The 26,708-nt window shown below is 42.3% G+C and overlaps 1 protein-coding gene across 4 annotated transcripts in view; it reads left to right on the top strand.

Moving 5' to 3' along the window:
• Positions 1-10,977: 10,977 nt before the first annotated feature.
• Positions 10,978-26,708, top strand: part of LOC147430910 (ribonuclease II, chloroplastic/mitochondrial-like) — an 81,229-nt gene continuing 65,498 nt past the window's right edge. The window contains exon 1 of one of the 4 annotated variants that reach the window (XM_086493450.1): positions 10,978-11,311. In XM_086493450.1, the coding sequence (XP_086349576.1) occupies positions 11,076-11,311 (236 nt within the window). In that variant the 5' untranslated portion in view covers positions 10,978-11,075. The remainder of the gene's footprint in view (positions 11,312-26,708) is intronic. The other 3 variants (XM_086493447.1, XM_086493449.1, XM_086493448.1) reach the window with 3 other exon arrangements.

Here is a 26,708-nt window from a genome sequence, read left to right as displayed (position 1 = left end):
GGGTAAGTATAAGGTATTTTCCACCTCATTGTAAGTTTATGTTTTTGGTTCAATTTTATTTCCACCTACGTTTGCTTACGCTTTGCAAGAGGGATGCATAATCTAGAAGGTTTTCATCCACACAATAAGGTTGTGTAAGTGGATTTCATTTTTGGAAAGTAGTGTTTCAAGAACCACTTTGGCAACCTGTCACTTCACTGTTCATTATGATACCATCCTGAATTCGTTCCCTATTGCAAAAGTTATAGACCTACATATATGGTAGGGTTTTTCTAGTACGTTTGTTAGTCACACAGCGTGCAACATGGTCCAGGAACTCATGGAGTTTGGTTTAGCCAGTGTGGAGCACAATATATGAGGGTCCCTCTCGCTCATGTCACTATGCATATTGTTTGCAATCACCTCCATATTTGAGTTCATCTGGTCCTTGAAGGATTTTCTTTTTTTAGACATCCTTATTTGAGACAAATTCCACATGTGGAGAATATGAGTCTTTAAGACTGACACTGGCACCCGTTATTTCAATTATGTGTCGCGACAAAGTCCTTGTGATGGTCAAATTCTTTCTGTAGAACATTTTCAGCACGTGGTATTGGGAACAATTTCAGTGGCCAAGAATTGTCGGGTACTTAGAACAACTTATTAAGGTGAAAAATGCTACTAAAAAACATTAACGAATGGTTGTTTATGCATATAGCAAGGTTGTGTGTTGTTAATGCAAAAGTTTCATTGTTTCTACCTAGAAGTGACTTATGTTTCACATTCTATTATGGTTCAAATGTTTCAGCACGACTTGCAAATGATTGCAATAGAAAGTATTTAGTTTCCTTTTAGAACTATTTACACTGCTCTTTCATGGGTGCTATGAGCATCATATTCGCCATAAGTATGGGCAAGTATGATCATGGATATGCAGGTTCGGATCTGTTTTTGCTAAATGCATGCACACTAGGTGTTATGAGCCCTAGTGTTTAGCAAAGGCTGATTTGGAGCGGCATGCACATTCATGACATGGATCTAACAATCACCAATAGAGGTGATGACTCGGTTTGGGTGCTTGTGGCTCTCTCACGTTAACCAAGATGGTTATTCATAACATTGTTTATTCCTCAACCATGTTGTAAGGCATTGTGATCCCTATTTACCAATCATTTTGGAAGATTGCTTGTAAACGACGATTGGAAAACACACCTCAATATTGTCATTAATCCAAAGAGGATAGACAGATTACAAGTGTAATCTTGTGCTAAAGGATATGCAAATCACGTATGTCAGCACCAAGCAATACAATTAGAAAGCATGTATCGCTCTAGTTGGAGTTTGCTTACCATAAGGTAAAGCATATTTGCGACCGAGTTTAGTCTCTTGATGTGTAAGTCACGTTCTCAACCTTGAACACTAGTTATGGTTGGGTTGTTTACTGATGAAAATTGATAACTAGTCAAGGAGTTATACTTTGTTGATGACTTATGTTAGCTAATTTCTTTCATAAAAAGTGAAAAGAGGTACTCTTTTGGGTGCATCTTAGTTGTATAACTCGTTTAGCATACTCTAAGTGAGTTATACATCTACATGCTATGTTGGATATGTGCCTACTACACAAGACAATTGCAAATCGACAACAATGTGAAAAATCAACATGTTATTCTTGATTTCATTGAGCCTCCAATTTCACCATGTTCCAATCAAACGAACATCTGAATCCATGAAGGACGCCACTGTGGAAAACATTAGTGTTCTTCTGAACACACAAACACTTTTGTTTTTGAGAATGAAAATGCTTCTCCAAGGGGGGAGTATTGTCAGGCCTAGGGTAAGATAGAGCAGGCCAAGGGCCAAGACTTACATGCGGTCAAGGGGTGCCATATTTAGCGGGCCAGGAGCCTATATACTCTTTGATAATATTGGAACAAAGCTCAATTTATCTTCAACCTATCATCCTCAAATGAATAGGCAAAGTGAAATTGTGAACTCTATTGTTCTTGATCTACTCAAAGCTTCTGTAATAGAATTAGACCAACACAACCAATGAGAGAAGAAACTATCTTTGGTAGAATATGCATACAGCAATTCTCTACATTCTTATATAGGTAAAGCACCTTTTGAGGTAACCGAAGGAAGGTCAAAAGTCCCCCCTCATTTTGAAAACGCGTTGTTGCTGCTAGTGAGTATAGTTGTGACTTACGTGAGGCTTTCACTAAGATCAAAGAACCTATCTCTATTGCAAAGTAAAAGCACAACGCTAGTGTTGACAAGCATAGAAGAAATCTTCAGATCGATGAGAATAAGTGGGTTCTCTTAAAGTTTCCCAAAGCTCACTTAAGGCACACTACATGAAAACGTTGGCATGGAGAAATGATAGGTCATCAAAATTACTATGCATAATTAGCGCGCGGGTATTATGGACCATTACAACCAATCAATGAAACAACTTAACAACTTAAGCTACCCTCTCATTGGCCAATCCATAATGCATTCCATGTAAGTGTACTAAAGGGCTATAAGGGTGATCCACCACAAAAACCAGTACCAAGAGATCCTTCAAAATTTGAAGGGGTTGAAGAGATATTGCAACCCAAGCATATCATCCGCCACAAATACAAGGTGCTACACAATTGTAAGGTACGACATAAGTATCTCATTGAATTTAAATCTACCCTCTTGAAGATGTTAAATGGATGCAAGAGCCACAATTGAAGGATAGCATGTCACTTGTAGCTACCTACAATGGATTGCAAACAGAGCCCTAATGTCTTTACATGATGTATTCAATAAAATTGCAATGAAGAAGAGCAAGATTCTCTGTTTTCAACTCTGTTGTCTCAAGTTCTTTATTGATGTTTAAATGTAATATTTATGCATACCAAATGTTGCACACTTGTGGTAGAATTTCTCTTGAGTATCAAGTAGATTTGCAATCTACTACTACAGAATTTTTCTTGAGTATCAAGTAGACTAACAATCTACTACTACAAAAAGGTGCTCATGCTAACAGAGTAAACGTACTTGCGCAAATTTTCTCCCAAGTGCCAGTAGACTGGTCATCTACTTTGGAACGATGTCTAATGTGTTAAAAGTGGATCCTGAAAAGCCAATGGACCAAAGATACCTCTTTCGATTAGAATCATAGTCGAGGATGACTAAGGTTTCAAGAGTGGGATAATGTCACCAAATTTCATTTTTGGTCTACTTAACCTAGAATTTTCCATTCTAGTGAGAGAAAGTAAAAATAGAAAAGGGCCAATTATGCATAATGGGCAAAGGAATGTGTTCATGAACTAAAGAGTTGTAAAATTTGAATTCATTTTTCATAAGTGCCAATGGAATTTGATAAGGATTCAATTGGGATTTTATGGGGACGAGGACGGGATATTTTTTATTCCAAGAGAGTCCAAAACGGATCCCGAAAGCCTTCGAACATCGGCATTATGGTTAACCAAAAGGTGGGAATGGGAACTAAGGTGTTATTATCCAAACATGCCAACCTAAAGCTATGTGGAGATAAGGGATGTGGTCCACAAGCCTCCCATGCAAAAGAGAAGGTAAGATGAGTAATTCTAAAAAAGGTGATAGGATCTACGGGGATTAAGAATGAATCAAGTTGGAAAGAAGATATGTAAGCATTAAGAAGTAGTAACTATATAGTTGATTACGTAAAAGCTTGAGCAACCATAGCTATGGAAAGTTATGTGGGAGAGAGAGAGAAAAGGTGATGAGACTTCAAAAGAGCATGAAGAGTGTCATGCCAAGGGCATACCCAGGATGGGTCAAGGACCTGGGCCAAGAGGCCAGCTGTTAATGTGGACTGGGGATTCAGGCCAAGGGCTATATATATGGGAGGTTGGGTGGTGAATCCAAGCAGGTAGTTCCCTGGGCTTCATATTGGTATCAGAGCTAAAAGTAGTACAAGGCAGGTGTGGTCCTCTCATGCTTTTGCATGTGTGCATGCAATAGGGCCGTGGAGCTCCCCTCTTGCCAGGTGGGGACGAAGTCGAGGAGGAAGAAGGGGGAAATCCGATGTGCAGGCGCCCTTGAGCCAAGGAGGGGAGAAACTCGACCCTCGCCAAATTGAGTGCAGAAGAGCGCAACAGGGTCGCGAAGCCAAGGGGAGCAAAGCTCGACCTTGGCGCAAGGCAAGGCGAGCTATACACAATCCGCTAGCTGCATCTCTCTCTCTCTCTCTCTCTCTCTCTCTCTCTCTCTCTCTCTCTCTCTCTCACTCTCACTCTTCTTTGTCCGCCATCGCTTCAGTTGAAGCTTTTGGGTTCGCACAAAAATCAAGGGCCTTAGGACTTAATTCCATCAAGGGCGGGTACCAACAACAACACCCCAACTCCTCTACAATTCTCCGATGGTATTTGGTTGAGCTTCGTTTGAGATGCAAAAAATCACGAACTCGGAGTCAAGGCGTCTAAGGAAAATCAATTAACTTTATTTTTTGCAAACTCGGCAAATCTACAGAGTTGAGGTGTCGGACACCTCTCAAAATTCTGCTTTGGCATCAAGCACCACCGGTTTGGGATATACCCAACAACCGACAGATCAAGGGAAGTTCGATAATATTGAATTGAATCCGTTATGATTTCTTCCAATAACTATTTATGATTTGAAGGAGTAACTAGCACGGCTAATTATCGACGGCCAACGGTGCATATTAAGGTTGCGACCTCTTTTGGAATCAAGGTATTCTTCTGATATTCTTCCCTTTATTTGCTAGCACCACACAACCCCGTCATGGATTCCTCATCGACTTTTTAAATACGAAACTTTTTGAGAATTTTCTTTTAAAAACTTTGAACTTCCTTCGTGAGCACCTACTCCTCCTCCTCAGAGTGTGCTTGACATTTCTAAGGATACTAGTAATTTAATCGACGATAAAGACTACGTCACACGACGTGACTTTCAAAAGTTTGAAGAACGGTTTCAAATTGGCGGTTCGTGCCCAATTGCTTGCTACAAAGGTGGATCACCTTATCGAGCTGACCATCTCGTGCATCCCACAGGCTACAATATCTACACTTGTGGGAGTCGTCGAACCAGACTCCACCAAGGTGGCAAAGAGGAGACTTTCCACATTCGACTTTCAGAAAGCCAAATTGCAAAAGTTATGTTTCAATTGTATGGGACAGTATCAATGGAAACATTGTCCCCAGGTACTGGATTCATAGGTCTTTTTGATGGATTTTGATACTAAATAGTCAATCAATTTTCTTGCATGCTCTCTAGTGGTTATTTACCCTTTCAAAGAACCCTTTTAGTTATAGCATATTCATTCAAGATATCATACATGTTACAATGATGCTTTCTTTCTTTATGAAATTTCGACAAGGTCGATTCTTCTCTACTTGGACACATATGTGTCAATGGGAGCATCTATTAGCTATGAGCACAAGCACTCCATGAGTACTTACGTGAAGCACGGCTTCCCTTTCGACATTTGGCATAATGGTTTCCAAAGGTTTGGAGTATGCTAATAACAGGTTTTTACATCACAAGTGACTATATATGGCGTATGCAACAACATTCTCTTCCGTAGTAGATATGGCTAAGAGCCAAATTCCAGCAAGTTTTATTTTACCAAACTCAAGACAACTTGCCACAACCGTGCAACCAAGATACAATTTTACGTTTTCTTTAAAGTTGGCAACGATTGCCTATTGTACAAAGCAAAGTGCTTTGACACAATTTATGAGACACAAGGCTTCTAACTCATGCCATGATCATGCCGATGACTTCAACTCAACGACATTCGCACACAGTCCTGGGCTTTCGGCAATGTGCGGATATAAGCTAACAATTTACGTAAGACAAGAGAAAATTGTGATGTGTCCATGCCTGTATCGACTCAATTGGTAGAGGCTATCAATGTCGCCAAGGGCTTACATCTGTGCGTGCATGGCATGCCAATGAGATTGACATAATCTCATTTCATTACTATTTATGCTTCCGCTATTGCAATAGCTACTATGTCAAAGACGAGATATGTTATTGCTATCTTAAAATTTTTTTTATGTTTATTTGATGGCAAAGTACTATACCTACTTCACCTTGGTACAATCATGACCACATATAAGTTAGGTGGGTCCATATGTGAATTTTGGTACCTCTCTCTACAAGAGCGTTGTACACGCACACTGCTATACGCTTATAGGATAAGCTATGACAGATACATGGTCTACACTGGAGCATTTTCAAGGGCATACAACACATTAGAATAAGGGGTTTTCCTCAGCCCAACATTCTCTCTCTCTCTCTCTCTCTCTCTCTCTCTCTCTCTCTCTCTCTCTCTCTCTCTTTCCAACTTCTATGCGGGAAAGGTAAAACTAGGCTTAATTTTATTGACATCTCCATATGTCAATACAGTAAAACAGGAAGGGCTAAGAGCCATCTCTTGCCACCTATTTTGGAATGGCTAAGAGCCATCTGTTTGTAATTTATCAGTGATCGAATAGTCCTATTTAGTTGATTACCCATCGATTCTAATGGACAAGCCAGAGTCTTGCCATTAGTGATTATTTGGGCATTATTTTAACATTACACATTGTCATGTGAAAATCACGTTGAGTTTTTGAAAGACTTAAACTCGTAAAGACTTCTCTCTACTAAGGTGTATAGATGGAGCACGCATTTCAGACAACACGGCTATTCACAACAACCCAAGATTATGGATTTTTGGGTCTAGAGAAGCTCCAGTGGTGAATACGATCAAACTTGAGTGGATCTTCTATTTTATCTATAGCACTAAGAGTGTCTATACGAGTACAGTTTTGGGGTAAGACCCAGCTCGTGATATTACCAATTACTTATTAAAGTGTTGATGGTCAATTCTTGGACCCATCACACTTGCACTTTCAAGAAAAGAAGTCCATAAGCTGCCAAGGGGTAGTGGATAATTTCAACTTCCAAAGTTGAATTCATATATTGCTAGTTGCTAGTTGCTAGTCGATTTTAACCAAGGGGTTTGGATTGCAAGGGCAACACCCAAGGTTACATGTGCATATACTACTTGCACATCACTAATGTTCAATTAGAGCTCCCAAGCCTTTGCATGCAAGAAATTTGGGTAGGTGCCTTTGACTACAGGTAAGTGAACACTCTGTTCAACCTCCAAGTAAGTATATGGTTTGGTTTATTTCCATTTTTGCATATGCTTTGCTTGATTTTTTCAAGTTGGATGAATAAACTTCCATGTTTTCATCCATTTTTTCTCGTCAACGAGATGACAAGTTCATGTACGAGCGAAGAAATTTGGGATATAGAGTCCACAATAAGTTTTTGTATTACGCAGTTATGGACCCACTTGTAGGGTTTGATTTGGCACATGTTGTCACATGGAATACAACATGGTCTAGGAACTCAAGGAGTTTGGTTTAGCTAGTGTGGAGCATGGATAATGAGGGTCTCTCTCACGCACATCACATGCGTGTTTACAGTTACTTCCACACCCAAGTACATCTTGTACTTGACGGATGTTCTTTTTTCAGACATTTTTACATGAGACATATTCCACATGTGGCAAATATGAGTCTCTGGGATTGACACTGGCACCGCTACTTCAATTATGTGTCACAACAAAGTCCCTAGGTGCTGATTGAATCCGTTTTATAGGCCAGAAATTGTTGGATACTCAAAATGACTTGTTAAGGTACAAGTACTGCTTAACAACATTAACGACTGGTTGTTTATGCATATAGCCAGGCTATGCGTTGTTAATGAAAAGGTTTCATTGTCTGTACGTGGAAGTGATTAATGTTCCACCTTCTATTATGGTTCAAATATTTCAGCAAGGCTTGCAAATGATTGCAGTAGAAAGTATTTAGTTTCTCTTTAGACCTATTTGCACTCCTCTCTAATGTGTGCTAGGAGCATCACATCCGCCATAAGTATTGGCAAGTATGATCATGGATATGCAGGTTCGGATTTGTTTTTTGCTAAATGCATGTACACTAGGTCTTATGGGCTCTAGTGTTTAGCAAAGGCTGATTTGGAGCGGCATGCATATTCATCACCTTAGTGCTATGAAGCATTTTGCACTCTGTGTAGTATCTGTATGAGATTATGTTTGGATCTACCAAACACCAATAGAGGTTATGGCTCGGTTTGGGTGCTTGTGGATCTTTCAAGTTAACCAAGATGGTTATTCATGACAGTCATTTATTTACCAGTTATTTGGAAGACTGTCTGCTGTAAATCGTGGGGAATCTCAAACACCTCACTACTGTCAGTATCCAAGGGGATAGGCAGATTCCAACAGTTATGCTACTGTCAGTATCCAAGGGGATAGGTAGATTACAACAGTTATGCTACTACCATTATCCACAAAGGATAGGCAAATTAGGTGGGTTACAAAGCGTAATCTTGTGTTAAAGGATATGAAAGTGCGTACGTTAGCACAAAGCAATCCAATTAGTAAGCATGCATTGATTTAGTTTGAATTTGCTTACTATAAATTAAAGCAAGTTTACAACCTTGACCACTGGTTATGGTGAGGCTGTTTACTAATACGAGAAGAGAACAAGTCAAGGACTTAAACTTGGTTGATGAGTTACGTCAGCAAGTTACTTTCATGGAAAGTGCAAGAGGTACTCTTTCGGGTACATCTTAGTTGTGATAACTCGTTTAGCATACTCAAGAGAGTTCTAAATGGAGTTTATACGCTATGTTGTATATGAGACGGTTACTCCAAGATGGTTGCAGAGGGACAACAATGTGGAAAATCAAGATGTTATTTATGGTTTTGTTGAACCTCCCATAGAACCATGTTCCAGTCACATACACAGCTGGATCCATGAAAGATGCCACTGTGTAACACATTAGTGTTCTTAAGAAGAAGTTTCCCACTTTTGCTTTTGAAGACGAAAACACTTCTCCAAGGGGGGGTTGGCTACCAGTGTGGACCGGGGATTCATGCCAAGGGCTATATATATAGGAGGTTGGACAGTGAATCCAAGCAAGCAGTTCCCTAGGCTTCATAAAGGGCTTCATTTTGGATGAGGATTACATGGAGCTTCAAGAGATAGGAAGACAAAAGTTTCCTTGCTCTCTCTAGCACAGCCTTGCAAAAAAATGAAGGAATATCCCTCTTACGGTCCTTAAATGAAAATATTTTGAACTACAAAGTTGTTCATCTTGTTGTTTCCGGTATGTTCAATACATGTATGTGACGCTTTCACAATTGAATCTAAGTTAATGCTTACAATTGTTATGCTCGAATATAATTAATGTTACACAATTGATTGACTATTCTAGTTAATCTGTAATTTTCATTTCACTTTAATCCCAATTCTTTGACACACTATCTGAAGATCTTGTTGCAAACTCCTCAAAACACCCTCTTTGATATCGTAGTTCAAGGCCACTCTGAATGGCGAAGACGAATGCGTGAACACAAGCGTATCAACATGATAGGGACAAGAAGACCATTCTCCATCTCTCCCCTTTCAGGTTGGCTTCACCATTGATCCCATTTTCCTTTGGTCATTGTAGATAGGAAGGACACACAATCATAGGGACCATTGATCCCTCCTTGGAGTGGAAGTCATGTAGATTCTAGAGCATGAGAATGAGAAACAAGATCGAACAATCATAGGGACCATTGATCCCTCCTTGGAGTGGAAGTCATGTAGACTCTAAAGCATGAGAACGAGAAACAAGATCAAACACGAAATGCCTTTTATGTTTAAGGAAAAAATGACAAAAATATCCTTGATATTTGATATTTGGGAAAATTATCAAAATACCCCTCGCTCCATATTTTATTATAGAGAATCTTCCCAGATTTGTTCATGCCTCTAATAGCAGTAGCACATATAACAACAAAATTGGCATTCAATAATGGAATTCGGACTCAGACACACCTAATTCAAAGTCTTCGCGCTAACCACCTTGTTTAGGTGGTTTCATTGATGCCAACTCACCCCTTTAATATAGAAAAAAAGAAACTCCGTAATCCCTCCCGATCCCTCGTCTAGTGACGTGGTATTATTGCTCTCATCGTCCTCACACTACCTATCTCCCCCCCCCCCCCCCCCCCCCCCCCCCCACCAAACCAATGTGCACACATTGCCTATTAGTTGCTCACTCCCATGTTCATCCACACTTGACACCTCTTTCCTTTTGCTTTTCAATCATAAACAAAATCTCGCGTAGATTCCACTAATTGATTGCTTTTCAAAGATTGTAGGCGCAAACCCCTCAAATTTCAAAAATTCCCAAAATATCGCATGTTTTCTTGCAAACATTTCCAAACACTTCTCTTTTTGCAATTCTTCATAGGAAGAGTAGGGGGTACCAAGTGGGACAAATTGAAAAAAAGGCCAAGAATCAAGTGAGATGTGCTGGAATTAAAGTCTAAAGGGGGAGAGAGAAATGAGGAAGGCAAGTGGTGTACATGGAGACGGGCAGGGTCCAAAGTGGCGGCATCCAAGCAATACGGGGGCAGGATGCGGTGCGTAGTAGAGGACTTGCGTGGCTGCAAGTGAAGCGTTGGGGAGGGGTTGCGTCACTGCAAGGGGTTGTGTTTTTTTTTACAAAATTGGATTCACTGAGGCCATCCGCAGGCTTGGCAAGGTGGTCATGTGAATGTGACTTGAGTTGAACTCCTTGTTGTCCGAGTTCGAGCCATGCCCTGATGCCTTCGAATTTTTGATTGGCATGGACAAAGGTGATTTGTGCACCAAAACAGAATTTGCAAAGGTTCCACCTAGTGATGGAATAAAATAACGTAGTTGCCAGTAGTGCAAGGTAGAGTAGTTCTTGCTCAACCAAAGAGAATAGAACTGGGATTTTGGATGGCACTGAGAGCTCTTGAGTTGAAATGGTTTGAGCTCATTGGTGAAATTTTTTATCCGTAAAGATAGGTCTCTATTGTCAAAAATTCTAAACTATGCAAAATTTGGAGCAATCTATCTAAAATTGATACGAGGGTATTTTGGGAATTTCCCCAAATTTGAGGGTATTTTTCTGTAAGTTTAAATGTTGTGTTTTGAATGGAGCAGCCCGTGCTTATTGTACACTGCGCAGTGCGAGGTGAGGAACGCTAACATTATGCTAGGCTGCACTACAGCAGAGACAAAATGGTGGGCTTGATGTCAATGATTCCAAGAATGCGTGTCGTCTCCACTACGCCACTCCAGCCCAGGAGAGCACCAAAAACCTTCAACTGGCCTTCTTTCATGGGCCGTATTTGCGGACCACTGCGGCCCAGCGCCAACGCACCCCCGCTCGACTCTCTCTCAGCTTTTTGCTTCAGGCCCCTCCTGTTCCGACGCGTCTATTCATCCCTCGAACATCAGCCTTCCATCATCACCAGGTACTCTTCTCTCCTTTTTCTTGTCTATGAACATAAGAAAGTCATACAGCATTGCTTTGCTTGTAGGAGGTTACGATTGTTTGGAATGAATACCTCAGTGAGGTTTCCTACAATTTAGGATGACAAGTTGCATGCATTTATTTGTCTAAGGTTTCCTATTATCAGGGATAAAATAATTGTATGCTCCCACATCAAATTATAGGAGTATTAAAATCCAAGGAATTTATATATGGTTGCATTTTTTGCTGTGAAACACCAAATCTTTTGTTGACTATCTGACAAGGCTTCTCTCCTATGCGGCAATTTCTTCTGCATCAATTCTTGGGCTTTATTGTTTATGAGAGACAGATATGCTCTCATTTCTTTGCATACTTGGTATAGCTACTCCTCTTTTGATGGAGCTTAGGAATTAAGAAATTTCACCTTTGTCTTATGTGTAAGTTGGAGTAAAGATTCTGAGGTTTAGGAATCCGTCTTGCCATTGTCTCAAATCCTTGGCGTCAACAACACCAATGAATATGATTCAACAGAGTTTGTGAAGTTTATTTTGCCTATCTCTTTTCTTTGAAATAAAATGGAAATTAGTCTGGTCTTTTATGTAATTTAATCATAGTTTTTTTCACTTTGAAGGGTATATACATATCTGAACTTTTAGGTTCCATGTGCGTGTGTGTGTGCACTCACACAAACGTGACACATAATTGGGAAAACAACCAATGCACCTGCCATTAGGTTAAAATTGAGAAAGAATCTCTATCAGCTAGGTCAGACATAGAGCATAGGGGAATATCTGATGGGCCGCCTAGAACGGGTACTTGGGGGATTTCTACAGACTAATGCGTCAGGGTATGAGTGACTTAGAGCATTGCTAAGGAAATTGCTTCGTAAATTTTGGTAAGAAAGTGCCAAGTATGAGCATTTCTGGTTTATTGTAAGGTGGGTGATGGGAGCACCGGTACAGGAGTGTTTCATGGTCTAAGACGATTCTGGAGTAACTAAGAGACACACGCTAAGGACCAGCCACATGAATGAAGATGGGTTCTCAGAAGGCTTTTTAGGAAAGCAGTTGCATTTTGCAATTTATTGCTTTTTGAGAAAGCGTGTGCTTTTATGCAGAAGAGTCTTATTTTGACGTATCATCTGTGCATGAAGTTGCATCCGGGGATGCTTGGAATGTGTGAGCATGCATTTAACACTAAATCTCAGCTTTTCTTAGGTTTCTATAAGTTCGGAAAAGTCAACCGTGTTAAGTGGGTAGCTATCTGATAAAAACAAAGGCAATCCAAATTAGTGTCAAAGTTGTGATGTGGAAGCGTAGAGCCAAGGGAGAATGCCCGAGAGAGAGAAAGAGAGAGATACTGCTGAACCATCTTTTTTGAGTTTTGTTGGTGTGTCTGCTGGCTGTTGTCTACTATGGATTAAACCGCCTCGTCGGTGGCTTGTTAGTTGCAGTGGTATTAGAGATTCAATCAATTCTTTTAATTTCTTCTTCTATGGAGGATTCGGTCCGACTATTTGTAGCACACATGGATTCTTGTAGTGAATCTGATTAAGAACATGGAAGTAACTCGGCGACAATGCAAAACAATGTTGTTCCTGAAGTCACGTAAAATTGAGATTGTAATGGAAATGGCCTATGAACTTTGAGAAGAGCGGAATTAAGAGAATTAGAGAGAATATTTTTGCGAGACTACTTTGAGAACATAGAGGGTGAACTTAATTGATAGTAGCAACATAAACATAGTACTGAATTAACTTGGCGTGAACAATACTTTTGCAAGAGAGAGAGTTTAGAGAACTTGACAATAGTTGAGGAACGGATTTATGTGGAGCCGGTCCCCCCTCCAATAGGCATTTGTATTATAGATTCTCCCATTAATAGAGACTTGGTACAATACAATCTTTGTGTTCCTTGTGACTTGGGTGATGCAATGAAGATGGAAAGTTTCATGTATCATGAGCATAACATAAACTTTGCAAAAAGCATTAACTATCCCAAGCCTCAGTCCCAAGGCCTCAAACACCTTCGAAGGTGGAGAGAGCTAGCAGGGAATGAGGGTAGGGAAGAGGAAGAAGAAACATTCCATAGGAGAAAGAAGTAGTACCTCACTTATCATCACTCTTCTTGCTAGCATATATAATAGCATAGTAATGAAGATGGAGAAGATGACAAGCTTAAGCATTGAAGCATGGCTCTTGGTTGGATTTGCATTCCATAGCCGAGAGTGTTGGTGTATGCTCTCAACTTCTCTACTAGCTTGGAGAAGGAGATGGAACTCTTGCACTTTGCACTTCACACAATGAGAGTGTGTTTGAGTGTGTGTGGGAGAGTATACCCCCCAAGCAACCCCCCTTCTTGCTTTGGTCGACCCCCCCTTGTAGCTCATGCTTGAAGCTCATTGGACCGCTGTAGGCCTAGCCAATCACATGCAAGAGGCATATCAAGCAACAAGGGTAGTCTTGGGACAATTGTCCCCCTTTCCCCTTTGAGAGAGAGGACTTGATAAATGCAAAATCAATTAAGTAAATCAACTAAATTATCATTGGACCCCTTGAGAGGCTATCCAATAGGATTCAGGTAAACCTTGAGGGTAACCTAGCTAGGGGCTTGACACGTGTCCTACTTGTCTCTTGAGCAAGGGGTGTCCTTTGGGAGAGAAATAGGTCAAGCATGTGAGTGCGCGTGTGCGGAAGAGAGAGAGAGAGAGAGAGAGAGAGAGAGAGAGAGAGAGAGAGAGAGAGAGAGAGAGAGAGAGAGAGAGAGAGAGAGAGAGAGAGGACACAAACGCTAGAGATGGTGAAGAGGAGGCGATCAGCCCCCATGACTACCATGAGCAGAAGACCCTCAATACAATCAGTATGTGTTATCTCTGTGAGATGAGATATGTGGAAGTGGGTACCCTCCTGGCCCGATAAATAGGTGCCCATGGGGAGGTAGGGCAAGGGCTGATGAAAATCCCCATAACCGAGTAGAAAAATGATTTATGGAAATATATGGGGACGCCTGGACAAAAGTGGGTGGTCGGCCCCAAACTCGGGTAGCCAGACCAGGTACAAGCTAGACTATGGGTGGCCAATCCAGAGACATACTAGCCGTACATATATGCCCTAGAACTGTGAAGCAGTAGAGTGGTGTAAGTCTAACACGCCCTCTCAGCACCTGATGCTGAACAAACCGTATGAAGCCGAAGATGTGAGGCAAATGATGAAGATGTCTGCTGCAATGTCCACTGAAGGAAAATACTCCAAGAGTGTAGCAGCAGTCCGGGGTGCCCCGATCGCTAAGAAATCTCCGTGGTAAAGTGCTGTCACGAGAAGTGTAGCAAATTGCTGTACTCCGCCGATACAGGGTGAAAGATATTGCGTGAAGGTCCCGAAGTGAGTGTGAAAACAACTCCTTGTCGTAAAAGAAGTGCCAATAGATCTGCAAGTGTCCTGCCCAATAGGATCTGTGGTGTCTGTAGTCAAACCGTCTGGAGGAAATGGAGAAGCCCAGAAACCATCATGAGAATGACCGGAAGCCTGTCAATTGCATGAACCTATAACCCAAGGTGGCCCGGTGGCTAAGTTGTGTAAAACTCTAGGAAGGCCAGATGTAGTAATCTGCGCCGTAAACTCCTCCGAATCAAGGAAGCCAGACTAAATAGTTAGCACTGTAGAAGCTACCTTAAGCTGTAGCAATCACCAATAGACCACATGAACTACCACCGGATGGTGTCCAGCCAGTAGGTAGGGTAATCCAAGATGAGGGGAAAGCCAGACTCAACAGCTTGCGCGCTGTGAAGGTCCTCTGAGAAGAGGAAAGGCCAGACCAATGTGTCTGTGCCATCTTGCCTGTATCTCTTGCCTTCAATCCTTTGGTGTAATCCAAAACAGAATCCACGCCAACAACGCCGCCAAACCGCATCTCGGTGTGGCTCTCAATGTGAATGAGCTGGGAGTGGCCTACTGCCCAGGTCGGGGGATAAGTCTGTTGTAAGGTTACCGAGGGTGAGTGTAAGTAACTCTGAAGGTAGCAACCCAAATAATCAGGAATGTAGAAGAGCAACCGCACTATCATCCAAGCCAAGCTCTGTGTGACTTCGGATGTAGTCGTGTAATGATGCCTGATCTCCTGCATCTCGCGGGTAAACTCTCCAAGAGAGTCCAAAGCACTGAAGTCCCACTCTAGTTTGTAGATCCAAGCAATGAACCTGTCCAAGAAGAGATCCAAGATCCTCTCTCTAAGTCCATGTAGATGCTCCTGTGTAAGCAAGTGATCTGATGTGTCGAGGTCAAGTGGGTAAGTGTCTGTCCACCCAAGATGGTGGTGTTCTCTCTGGGAATGTCGGAATCCCATATGCCATGAGCATGGCCATATCTCGTGTGAACTCCTTTGATGAATGCATAGGTGTGTCCATAGCAAACCACAAGTCACCACCCCCTCTGGAGTGCGCAATCGCCGAATGATGGTTGGAACGAATGGATCCCCAAGGATCGTACACCTGTAGATAATCAAGCCGATGTCGAAGATACCGTGTACTGCAGCAGTCACTGAGAGACCGCACGGACCATGTCACAAAGTGATGACGCGGCGGACAGCAAAAACCCTAATTTCTGCCAAAAACCCTAAAATTCCTGCAAACCCTAATTTCTGCCAGAAACCCTCGTTTCCAGAAATCGCGGAGGCTGAAATTAAAAATAAAAATAAAATAAAATAAAATGATGAGCGACTCAAATTTTGCTTTTTCTCTACGCAATGAGAAAGAGAGAGAGAATGCTTTTGCTTTTAAGTTTTGATTCTCTGTGAGAGAGAGAGAGCAATTGCTTTTGATTTGAAGCTTTTGGGGCTCTGCTTTTGGGCATCCCTTGTAACCTTTAAATTAGTGGTGAGGGCCTCACTTCTCAGAGCATCTGGACGCAGAGTCTGAGAGTGAATCCCAACCCACTCTCTTGTACTTTGAACTGATTAATATAAAAAGAAATACTGAAAGGGGCGCCAGTCTTTGGGGCCAATATCTCTAGGCATGGAACTCCGCCGGGCAAGTGCAAATCTATTGTGATCTGTGAATTGTTTTGAAGTGGTTATTTGGTGCTGTCGCGGTTGATTCTTGACTTGGAGTGTCCAAGTCTGTTACAGTGGTATCAGAGCACGGCCGATTTCTCTTCTACGAAAAATCCGATCCCCAATTTTTTTTCCGCGGCACCTATGGCTTCACGCAAGGATTAGTCGACTCCCTCTGCATCTGGCGATGTGGGCAGGGATCACAACGAAGATTCCGGCTGAGAGTATGGCCCGCCTCGGCCTACTCAGGCGGAGCAGCGAGAGATGGAGCGTCGCCAGTTGATCGGCGATGCTACGAAGATGATGCTCAGTTTTGCGAAGGACCCAAAATTTGCAAAATATATGAGCGAGACTTCTTTTCAAGAAGTGCATGAGCAGTGACAGAAAACCACTACACCCACTTTCAAGAAACCTTCTGCTCACAAGAAATATTCAGAGAAGGAATTAGAAGAGGTGGTTGATGCACGGATTGCTCAGCTTTTCGACGCGCAAAAGAAAGCCAAAAAGCACGACAAAAAGTAGAAGAAAAGCACTGACTTCCCGGGATATTTGGGTCGTCAGTCGACTTTTGACAAGGCAAAGAAACGGAAGAAGTGTGTTCGATTTGAAGGAGTACCCAATTCTTCTTCTTCTTCTTCTTCTTCATCTAACAGTTCTTTTAGCTCTTCAGATTCGAGCGAAGAAGACAGAAAAGGTAAAAAGTGAAGCAAGAAACACAGCTTCGGAAAGGGCAAGAAAAAGGCAAAGAAGGCTACATCTCGCCCAGAGACTAACAGTCCTGAGGACTCGTCTACAGACAACTCAGATCACGATGACGGAAACTTTTATGTGAACAAGAAGAATTTTTACAAAGCTAACCAGTATGACTTTCTCGAAGATAAAAGCAAGAAAGTCCGAGAGTTTAAGGAAGGTGGCCACTCGATCAAGTTTGATACTTTTTCAGGATACTCAGATGCTTCGAAGGCTTTGTCTTTTATACAGCAGTTTGACATCGCTTTCGCGGGAGGACGCTATTCAGAGCACTCCAAGATTCGGAGAGTTGCCTCTTACTTTAAGGGGAATGCTCGTACTTGGTGGTCCACGCTTCTTTTAAACAAGACTGCGCCAGTTAAATGGCTGAAATTTAAGAAGCTTTTTATTTCTTCTTGGTTGATGCAAGAATATGAACGAGATATACAAGCTGCTTGGAAACATCTTCGGATGACCAAGAAAGATACAATCAATGCTTACTGTGAAAGATTCTGGAGCTCTTTTCTACCCGCCTCTTCATTCAAGAAGATCTCGTTCAAAGAACAGATTGAGCGGTTTACCTTGGGTCTACCTACAAAGATCCGAGATCACTGCTTGGAACAGAAGTCAGCTTTTATTTAGGAGTTGATGAGTCATGCGAAGTGGGGCTTTGCCATTCACTTTGGCAGTCTGATCTACCCCACAGATGAGGCCATGACACAACGAGCCGAACAGACTTCTGGGAATGAAAGTAGAAAGAAAAAGAGCAACCCAGTGAAAAAGGATGCACGACCCAAGCTTACTCCTGAGGAGAGAGCTCGCTTCATCAGAGAGGGGAAGTGCTTTGGATGCGGGGAACATGGACATATCTCCGCGAAGAGCCCTAAAAAGGCACAGAAAGAACAGAATGATAAAGACGATGACAGGCTTGAGAGTTCGAGAGCAGCTGAGGAACGTGGCAGAAAAGGCAGATAGAAAAGCAGAACTGGTACCACATGGCGTGGGACCTGCACCGAATCTAATGAATGAAAGTACAAACTTTGCCGCTTTTGGGGCAAAGTGAAGGATCAAGAAGCTCTTTTGAAGGAGCCAAGGCCAACTTCTTTTCACTTGGAATTGGCAGCTCGATTTGGAATTACGCCCGACAGACTGACGCCACAGGCGGAGGTAGTTCGACTGGCACCTGGATGGGATGTTGCCATTACACCGAGCATTGGCAAACTTCGTTTGCAATGACAGGGGTGTTCAGGGCATGCGAGTGACGTTCTACTCAGGATCCCTTGTTACCACAAGAACTACGCCGTGGTTGACTATCGGGCCGAGAAAGCGACTTTGATAAATGAAGGGCTTAGAGATTGTACTTGATGACCTTCAGTTTCTTACCCATTCTTTTGGGAGAGAACTGAACGATGGATAAAGGTTGAATATGTTTTGACCTGATCAAAAGAACGCCAAGATTTTTCTCCACACTCATGCCGATTGCTTTTCAGAGGGCCTGAAGATCAAACCATTGATCTGATACCTAGAAGCACGCCACCAAACCGGCCATCTTATCGTGTGAGCCGAGTACAGAATGAAAAGATTATGAACCCAGTGAAAGACCTCTTGGAAAAGGGTCTTGTCCAGCATAGTACTTCATCGTATTGCTCTCCACTGTTGGGGATTTGAAGAAAGACGGATCTTGGAGAACGTGCATCGATTATAGCGCTCTCAACGAAATCACCATCAAGAACAGATTTTCGATTCCTAGGATCGATGATGTACTCGACAGGTTACAGGGATCCTCGTTCTTTAGTAGGATTGACTTGAAGAGTGGATATCATCAGATCCGAATTGCGCTGGGAGACGTCTACAAGACAGCCTTTCGGACGACTTTTGGGTTATTTGAGTTTTTGGTGATGCCTTTTGACTTAACCAATGCTCTGCGACATTTAACCGGATGATGGACAAGATTTTTCAATAGTAGAGGCTATTTGTTGGCACTTTCTTTGATGATATCATTGTTTTCTCCAAGAATGAAGCAAACCACAGAGATCATATGCTTCAGAGATACATTTTTTTGGGGACACTTTGTCTCAGCAATAGGAGTGCAAATGGATCCGACCAAGATAGACACTATTTGTGATTGGCCCAATCTGAAGAATGTCTATGAAGTTGAAAGCTTCTTGGGACTGTGTTCGTACTACAGACGGTTCATCCGAAAGTTTGCAGAGGTTGCTTCCCCTTTGCATATCTTGATACAGAAAGGAGTCCCTTTCTTGTGGGGATCCACATAGGTGACTGCCTTTCAGACATTGAAAGAGAAATTGACTACATGACCAGATTTGACTTTCCCGGACTTACAGAAGTCATTTGAAGTATTTTGTGATGCTTATGGTCGTAGTCTGGGTGCGGTCTTGATGCAAGAAGGCCATGTCATTGCTTACGAGAGCTGATTGTTCTCTAGGCCGGAGATGACAGCACAGATTTATGAGAAAGAGCTTTTGCCGGTGAATCACTGTCACTGCCCCAAATGGGCTGAAAACAGAGAAAACAGCAAGGGGTAATGGCTGAAATCTGATGAAGACGGAGAGGATACTCGCCGGCAATGCACCAGATGCAAAGCCGGGTAGGTGGTGGCGGGGTTCAGACGTTGAGCGCTACCCTCCTGCTGCAAAAACGCAGGTCAATTTGCAGTCCACTTTTGCTGCACTTTTTGGCACCAAAAACCTTTTGTTTGCTGAAAAAAACAAAGGCTTGATAGGTACCCTAGGTGCCCAGCAACTTGTGGAAGGTGTCAACGACACAAAGTGACCAATAAAACCACCGAAAATGGGCTAAAAACCCAAAAACGCACATGAAGGTAAAAAACACAACTGGATCTGGAGGGGTTTTCCGTGACAGAGATGTCTAGAAATGGTAGCGCTAGCAGGGAATCAGCAGATTTGGTGTTTCTTGCAAAAAACGCAGGTTTAGGTGAGGTCCTCCGCGACAGAAATGGCTCCCGTTTCTGCGCTTGCCTGGTTGATGTAAAAACACTGGCAGATCTGGCTCCAATTTGCAAAATCGCTGGCTGATCCAGCCCTTGAGAGAAGAACGTGATGCAATGTAGCGCCTCAGAATAGGCAGAGCCTGAAGTTGCTCATACCATGTGAGTACGTGTGTGCGGAAGAGAGAGAGAGAGAGAGAGAGAGAGAGAGAGAGAGAGAGAGAGAGAGAGAGAGAGAGAGAGAGAGGAAGGACAGAAACGCTAGAGATGGTGAAGAGGGGGCGATCAGCCGCCCATGACTACCATGAGCAGAAGACCCTCCGTACAATCAGTATGTGTGATCTTTGTGAGATGAGATATGTGGAAGTGGGTACCCCCCTGGTCCCATAAATAGGTGCCCAAGGGGAGGTAGGGCAAGGCCTGATGAAAATCCCCATGACCCAACAGAAAAATGATATATGGAAATATATGTGGGCGCCCGGACAAAAGTGGGCGGTCGGCCCCAAACTCGGGCAGCCGGACCAGGTACAACCTAGACTATGGGTGGCCAGTCCGGAGACATACTAGCCGTATATGTATGCCCTAGACCTGTGAAGCAGCAGAGTGGTGTAAGTCTAACAAAGCAAACCCCCCCCCCCCCCCCCCCCCCCCCAACCCCTCCTTACATGCATGGCTCGCCCCCTCCTTGTAGGGATTTGTGTTGACTTTTGCGACACCTCAAGCCCCTCAACCTTGGGCCCAGTTCTCACCACAAGCTTGGCCCTTAAGCCCCTCAAGCTTGGGTTGGGTTCCCACCTCAAGTACAACCCTAGCATCTCAAGCATCTCAGTCATCAAGCATGTCAAGCATCTCAGTCATCAAGCATGTCAAGCATCTCAGTCATCAAGCATGTCAAGCACCTCAAACATCTCAGTCATCAGGCACGTCAAGCACCTCAAGCTTGGGTCGGGTTCCCACCTCAAGCACAACCCTAGCTTACCTAAGGTCAAAGGACTTTTACACTAACCTTTGGAGGTCTTCAATGAAGCTAACCCTAAGGTCTTTAAGCTCCATTTGGTAGCCTTGCTCTTTGACGGATGATCTCTCATTTGGACCCCTTTACCATTGGCCTTGTCTCATAAGCACATGTCTATATTCTAGCCCTTGTTCGCGTCTATTCTCCCACATCAAATGATCAGAGTTTAATATGAGAAAATCATTTGGTTTGGTTAGATATTAGATTTTATGACATTACCTCTCTCTTGAAATCATAGTCGTCCTCGACTATGAGGTAGAAGAGATAAAGCCTTAGTCATTAGTCAACGTTTCTTAGCAGGTGGAGGATCCCTTTTTACCTTACGACATTATTCCAAGATGGATGACTAATCCATTTGGTGCTTGCGAGACATAGCTGCCGCAAGCATGTCTGCTCTTTAGTCCATTTCATTCTTTCAAAGTAGAGTGGCAAATTCTACTTGGTGTTTGAGAGACGTCGTCATCACAAACATGATTCTAAGCATGCATACTAGTTAAATTTGTGCACAATAAAAAAGAGAACTAGTCTTGTAAGATAAAAACATTGGTCATTTAAAAGAAATTTGTACATTTGCTTACTCTAATGTAGCATTGTAAGCATTGACAAGGTTCATACTATCCTGAAGCTGTATTCGTTGCATCCATCTAGCATCTTCAAAAGGATAATCTTTGAACTTAATAAGATACTATCGGATAATCTTACCATGTCGTAGTACCTTTCTTCATGCCGAAGAATAGCTTCGGATTGTAGCACCTCTTCTTGGTCTTCAATTTTGGGAGGGTCTTCAATAATTAGTTCACTTGGTGGCTCTCCTTTGTAGAGCTTAAGTAGGCTCACATGAAAAGCATTGTGTATGAGTCAATGGTTGGGCAACTTGAGTTGATAAGCCTTTTCATTGATTGGCTTCAAGATTTGAAAAGGACCATAGTATCTTTTTGCTAATTTAGTGTAATACTTTTGATGGCTTGTAGGATTTTTGCCCGTCGTTTCCCTCAATTGAGCCTTGGGAGACTCAAGTAAGATCCAATCATTTTCTTTGAACGTTAAGGCCCTTCTGTGCTTGTTAGCAACAACTTTTTGCCTTTGTTGAGAGATGGATATAGCCTCCTTAATCTTTTGAAAAGATTCTTGTAGGTGACGGCTATACTCATCGGCAGCGAATATCTTCCCATGTATTGTAAGTAGCAAGGGACTTTTAGGTCTTCCCTCAATGATTTCAAAAGGTGCTTTTCATGTAGAAGTATGTACAATATTATTTTATGCATACTCTACAAGAGGTAAGTACTTTTCCCATTGTGAGTGTTGATCTACTTCTGTAACATAAGTTTTTAGTGATTGAGTATCGCAAGATTGACTATCTGACCTTGGCCATCCATTTATGGGTGATAGGCCAAAGAGAAATTCAATCTTGTACCTAGATTTTCAAAGAGATCTTTCCAAAAATTGCTGGTCATTTTAGGATCTCTATCTGACACAATGGATGCTGGTAATCCATGGTGTTTGAAAATCTGAGATACGAAGAGAGTTGCCATTTAATGTGCCTTAATAGTCTTTTTGACAGGAATAAAGTGTGGTTGCTTGCTAAACCTATCGACTATTGTCCATATTCCCGTATTTCCATTGATAGACTTGGGTAATCCAAAGATAAAATCCATGGATATACTCTCCCATGGTGAATTTGGGATAGGCAATGGCTCGAGTAATCCAGGTTGCTTCCCTCTATCATACTTAGTCTTTTGGCATACTACACATTTTGAAACATACTCATGTATGTCCACTTTCATGGTAGGCCAATAGAAGTACGTTTCTACTCCTTGGAGAGTAGGTTGAATGCCTCTGTGCCCCGCATAAGGAGGAGCATGGGATTCATACATGACTTTCTCACTAAGGGAGTAGGTAACACATAGCCTATTTCCGTGGAGAAGATAACCATCCTGCAAGGTGAATGGTTCCTCTTTCGTCCCCAAAGCAAGGGCTGACATTATGTCTCTAAAGTCAGGGTTAGTCGCATACCCATCTATCATAGAAGATAGATCATTGTGAGTTGCTATAGACACTGCATTAACTTTTGGTCGTCGTGAAAGTGTATCAGCCACTTGATTGTGCTTATCCGCAATGTGAGCAATATGAAAATTAAATTGCGAAAGAAAATTTGCCCAGCTCATTTGTTTGTCGGAAAGCTTGGTTTGCATCATGAAGTACTTGAGACTTTGGTGGTCGGTTTGTAAAATAAATGGAGTCCCCAATAAATAGTGCTTCCATGTGTCTAGGGCATGTAGAACAACTAAAAGCTCTTTTTCTTAAATGCCTAAGACTCGCTTATCCTCATTCAGCCTTCGGCTCTCATATGCTATGGCATGCCCTTCTTGAAGCAAGACTGCTCCAAGGCAATCACCACAAGCATCACATTGGACCTCAAATGGTTTTGAGAGATCCGGAAGCACGAGGACTGGTTGGGAGGTACGCTTCTCTTTGAGCTTGTCAAAAGCATTTTGTTCCTTAGCAGTCCATGAATACTTAACGTTCTTCTTGGTTAAGTCATGTAATTGTCCTGCTATTTGAGAGAATTTTTCTGTGAAGCGTCTATAGTATGCACACATAACAATAAAGCTTCTTAGTTCATGTAGATTCCTTGGATTAGGCCACGCTTTTATTACCTCCAACTTTGATGGATCCGTACGGATACCATCTTGAGAGATAATATGACCTAAGTATTGAATCTCTTGAAGGAAAAATTCGCTTTTCTTTTGATTGAGAAAAAGCTTGTTCTCTCTCAATGCTTGAAAAATCACTTGGAGATGTTGCTTGTGTTCCTTCAAGGACTTGGCGTAGATGATGATATCATCAAAGAACACTCCAGTGAATTTGTGGTAGGGTCTAAAGATTTTCTCCATTAGACGATTGAACGTGGCTGGTGCATTGGTCAAGCCAAAAGGCATGAGTAGATATTCATAAAGGCCAAACGTTGCCACTTTTAAGATCAATCCTACTAAAATAGGTAGTGCCTTGTAGCTTATCAAACAGATCTTCTACAGGAGGCACGGGAAATTTGTTTTTGACATAGTAACAGGGGACGCCCTTTTTCGGGCTTCCCGTCCCCACTTTTCTGTCCCCACTTGCCGTCCCGCCCTCTTTTTTACACTAAAAATCCATTTGAGCCCCGTCCCCCTGTTCCCTGTCCCGGAATGCGTCCCTTGTGACTATGGTTTTTGATAGTGATATGGTTTAGTGCTCGATAGTCCACACACACATATGGTATGTACCATCTTTCTTTTGCACTAAAAGGACTGGAGAACAAAAGGGAGAGGAGCTAGGCCTCACCATCCCTTTGTCTACCAATTCTTGCACTTGTCTCACGATCTCCTCTTGTTGAGCTTGGGAAACTCGATAAGGAGGCTTGTTAGGCGGTAAGCTTCCTGGTAGGAGCTCAAGTCGATGGTCATCATCCCCTCGTTTTGGAGGTAAGTCCATAGGGATATCATCGATGAACACATCTTGGAATCCTTTTAGAAAATTAGACAAGTCTAACTTTTCTTGATTCCTACCATTTACATTTGATGAAACATTAGGACCTTTTAGGGACTCTTTGACAAAAATCATGTACGTAGAAACTGAGCTCTTCATTGATTTATCAAAAGCAAGAGGATTTACAAGTGCTCTTTGGATTCCTCCGTATGGGAGAGAGTCTTCTTTTGGGGTCTCTTCAAGAGGCCTCTTAAGTTCTCTCTCCTCTTGGAGAGAAAGGGAAATCCCATAAGCGCAAAGTTGTTGAGTAACTTCGGCTTGCAAAGCAGGGTTGCCCATAGCTTGTTGCAACATAGTAACAAGATAATTGACAAACATGGGGCCATCATCATGAGCACCTTCATGTGCAAAATCAAAGTTATCAATGTACATTCTACTCTCTTGGTTATTGTCATCCATGTTAACCGAATTTGTGTGTTTGCTTAGGGTATCCTTTGGCAATTTAAAACATTAGTTGCTACTTCTCTTAGCCTTTGAAAATCAACACTTAAGTATCTACACCCACGGTTCGAATTGGTCAATTATAGAGAGTAGTGGAGTGGGTCTAATATTGCAGAATTACCAAGGGCTAGCTCCTTTCGGACTTCTTATGGCTCAATAATGGTAAAGCCATAGGTAAGTCTAAGAAGACCCCATTATTAAGACCAAAGCTCCGGAGGTGTGCACCATATCTCACAAAGTGGGCTCAAAAAATCGATAATAGATCCTAGTCCCACTTACCCTAATATAATTAACAAAATCAACCATTAATAGGCTACTTAAGGGCCACTCTTCTCAAGCAAGAAAAGAGAAACCAAATGCTCTGATACCAATATAATGGAAATGGCCTATGAACTGTGAGAATAGCGGAATTAAGAGGATTAGAGAGAACATTTTTGTGAGATTACTTTGAGAGCATAGAGGGTGAACTTAATCGATGGTAGAACATAAACATAGTATTGAATTAACTTGGCATGAACAATACTTTTGCAAGAGAGAGAGTTTAGAGAACTTGATGATAGTTGAGGACCGGATGTATGTGGAGCCGGTCCCCCTTCCAATAGGCATTTGTATTATAGATTCTCCTATTAAGAGAGACTTGGTACAATACAATCTTTGTGTTCCTTGTGACTTAGGTGATACAATGAAGATGGAAAGCTTCATGTATCACGAGCATAACGTAAACTTTGCAAAAAGCATTAACTATCCCAAGGCCTCAAACACCTTCGAAGGTGGAGACAGCTAGCGGGGAATGAGGGTAGGGAAGAGGAAGAAGAAACATTCCATAGGAGAAAGAAGTAATTCCTCACTTATCATCACTCTTCTTGCTAGCATATATAATAGCATAGTAATGAAGATGGAGAAGATGGCAAGCTTAAGCATTGAAGCATGGCTCTTGGTTGGATTTGCATTCCATAGCTAAGAGTGTTGGTGTATGCTCTCAACTTCTCTACTAGCTTGGAGAAGGAGATGGAGCTCTTGCACTTTGCACTTCACACAATGAGAGTGTGTGTGGGAGACTATACCCCCCAAGCAACCCCCCTTCTTGCTTTGGTCGACCCCCCCTTGTAGCTCATGCTTGAAGCTCATTGCACCCTTGCAGGCCTAGCCAATCACATGCAAGAGGCATATCAAGCAACAAGGGTAGTCTTGGGACAATTGTTTCCCTTTCCCCTTTGAGAGAGAGGACTTGATAAATGCAAAATTAATTAAGTAAATCAACTAAATTATCATTGGACCCCTTGAGAGGCTATCCAATAGGATTCAGGTACACCTTGACGGTAACCTAGCTAGGGGCTTGACATGTGTCCTACTTGCCTCTTGAGCAAGGGGTGCCGTTTGGGAGAGAGATAGGTGTCACCAGGAGGTGTATTTTTCCTGTTGCCTTCTCTAAATATGTAATACATATTTTTCTTTATTTTATTTTTACTTGTTTTCTCGGAACCCTTGAAAAGGTGCAAGTGGACATTACATGGCCAATGTAAAACGGTTGCGGCCGAATAGGTTTCTCACATCGGGAGTCTAGGTTGGTCAGTCTGGGATTGGTCGGGGCAATTAGCACTGAATTCTGATGAGTATGGAAGCATGTGCGCGCCAAATGAAGTCTGGGCCACTCGGAAAGTCACTTACAACTTTA

This window comes from Adiantum capillus-veneris, chromosome 21, assembly GCF_014529385.1.
Source record: "Adiantum capillus-veneris isolate H3 chromosome 21, ASM1452938v2, whole genome shotgun sequence".
Classification (NCBI taxonomy): Eukaryota; Viridiplantae; Streptophyta; class Polypodiopsida; order Polypodiales; family Pteridaceae; genus Adiantum; species Adiantum capillus-veneris.
The sequence above is the reverse complement of the archived record's forward strand: the minus strand, read 5'-3'. Positions and strand labels throughout refer to the sequence as shown.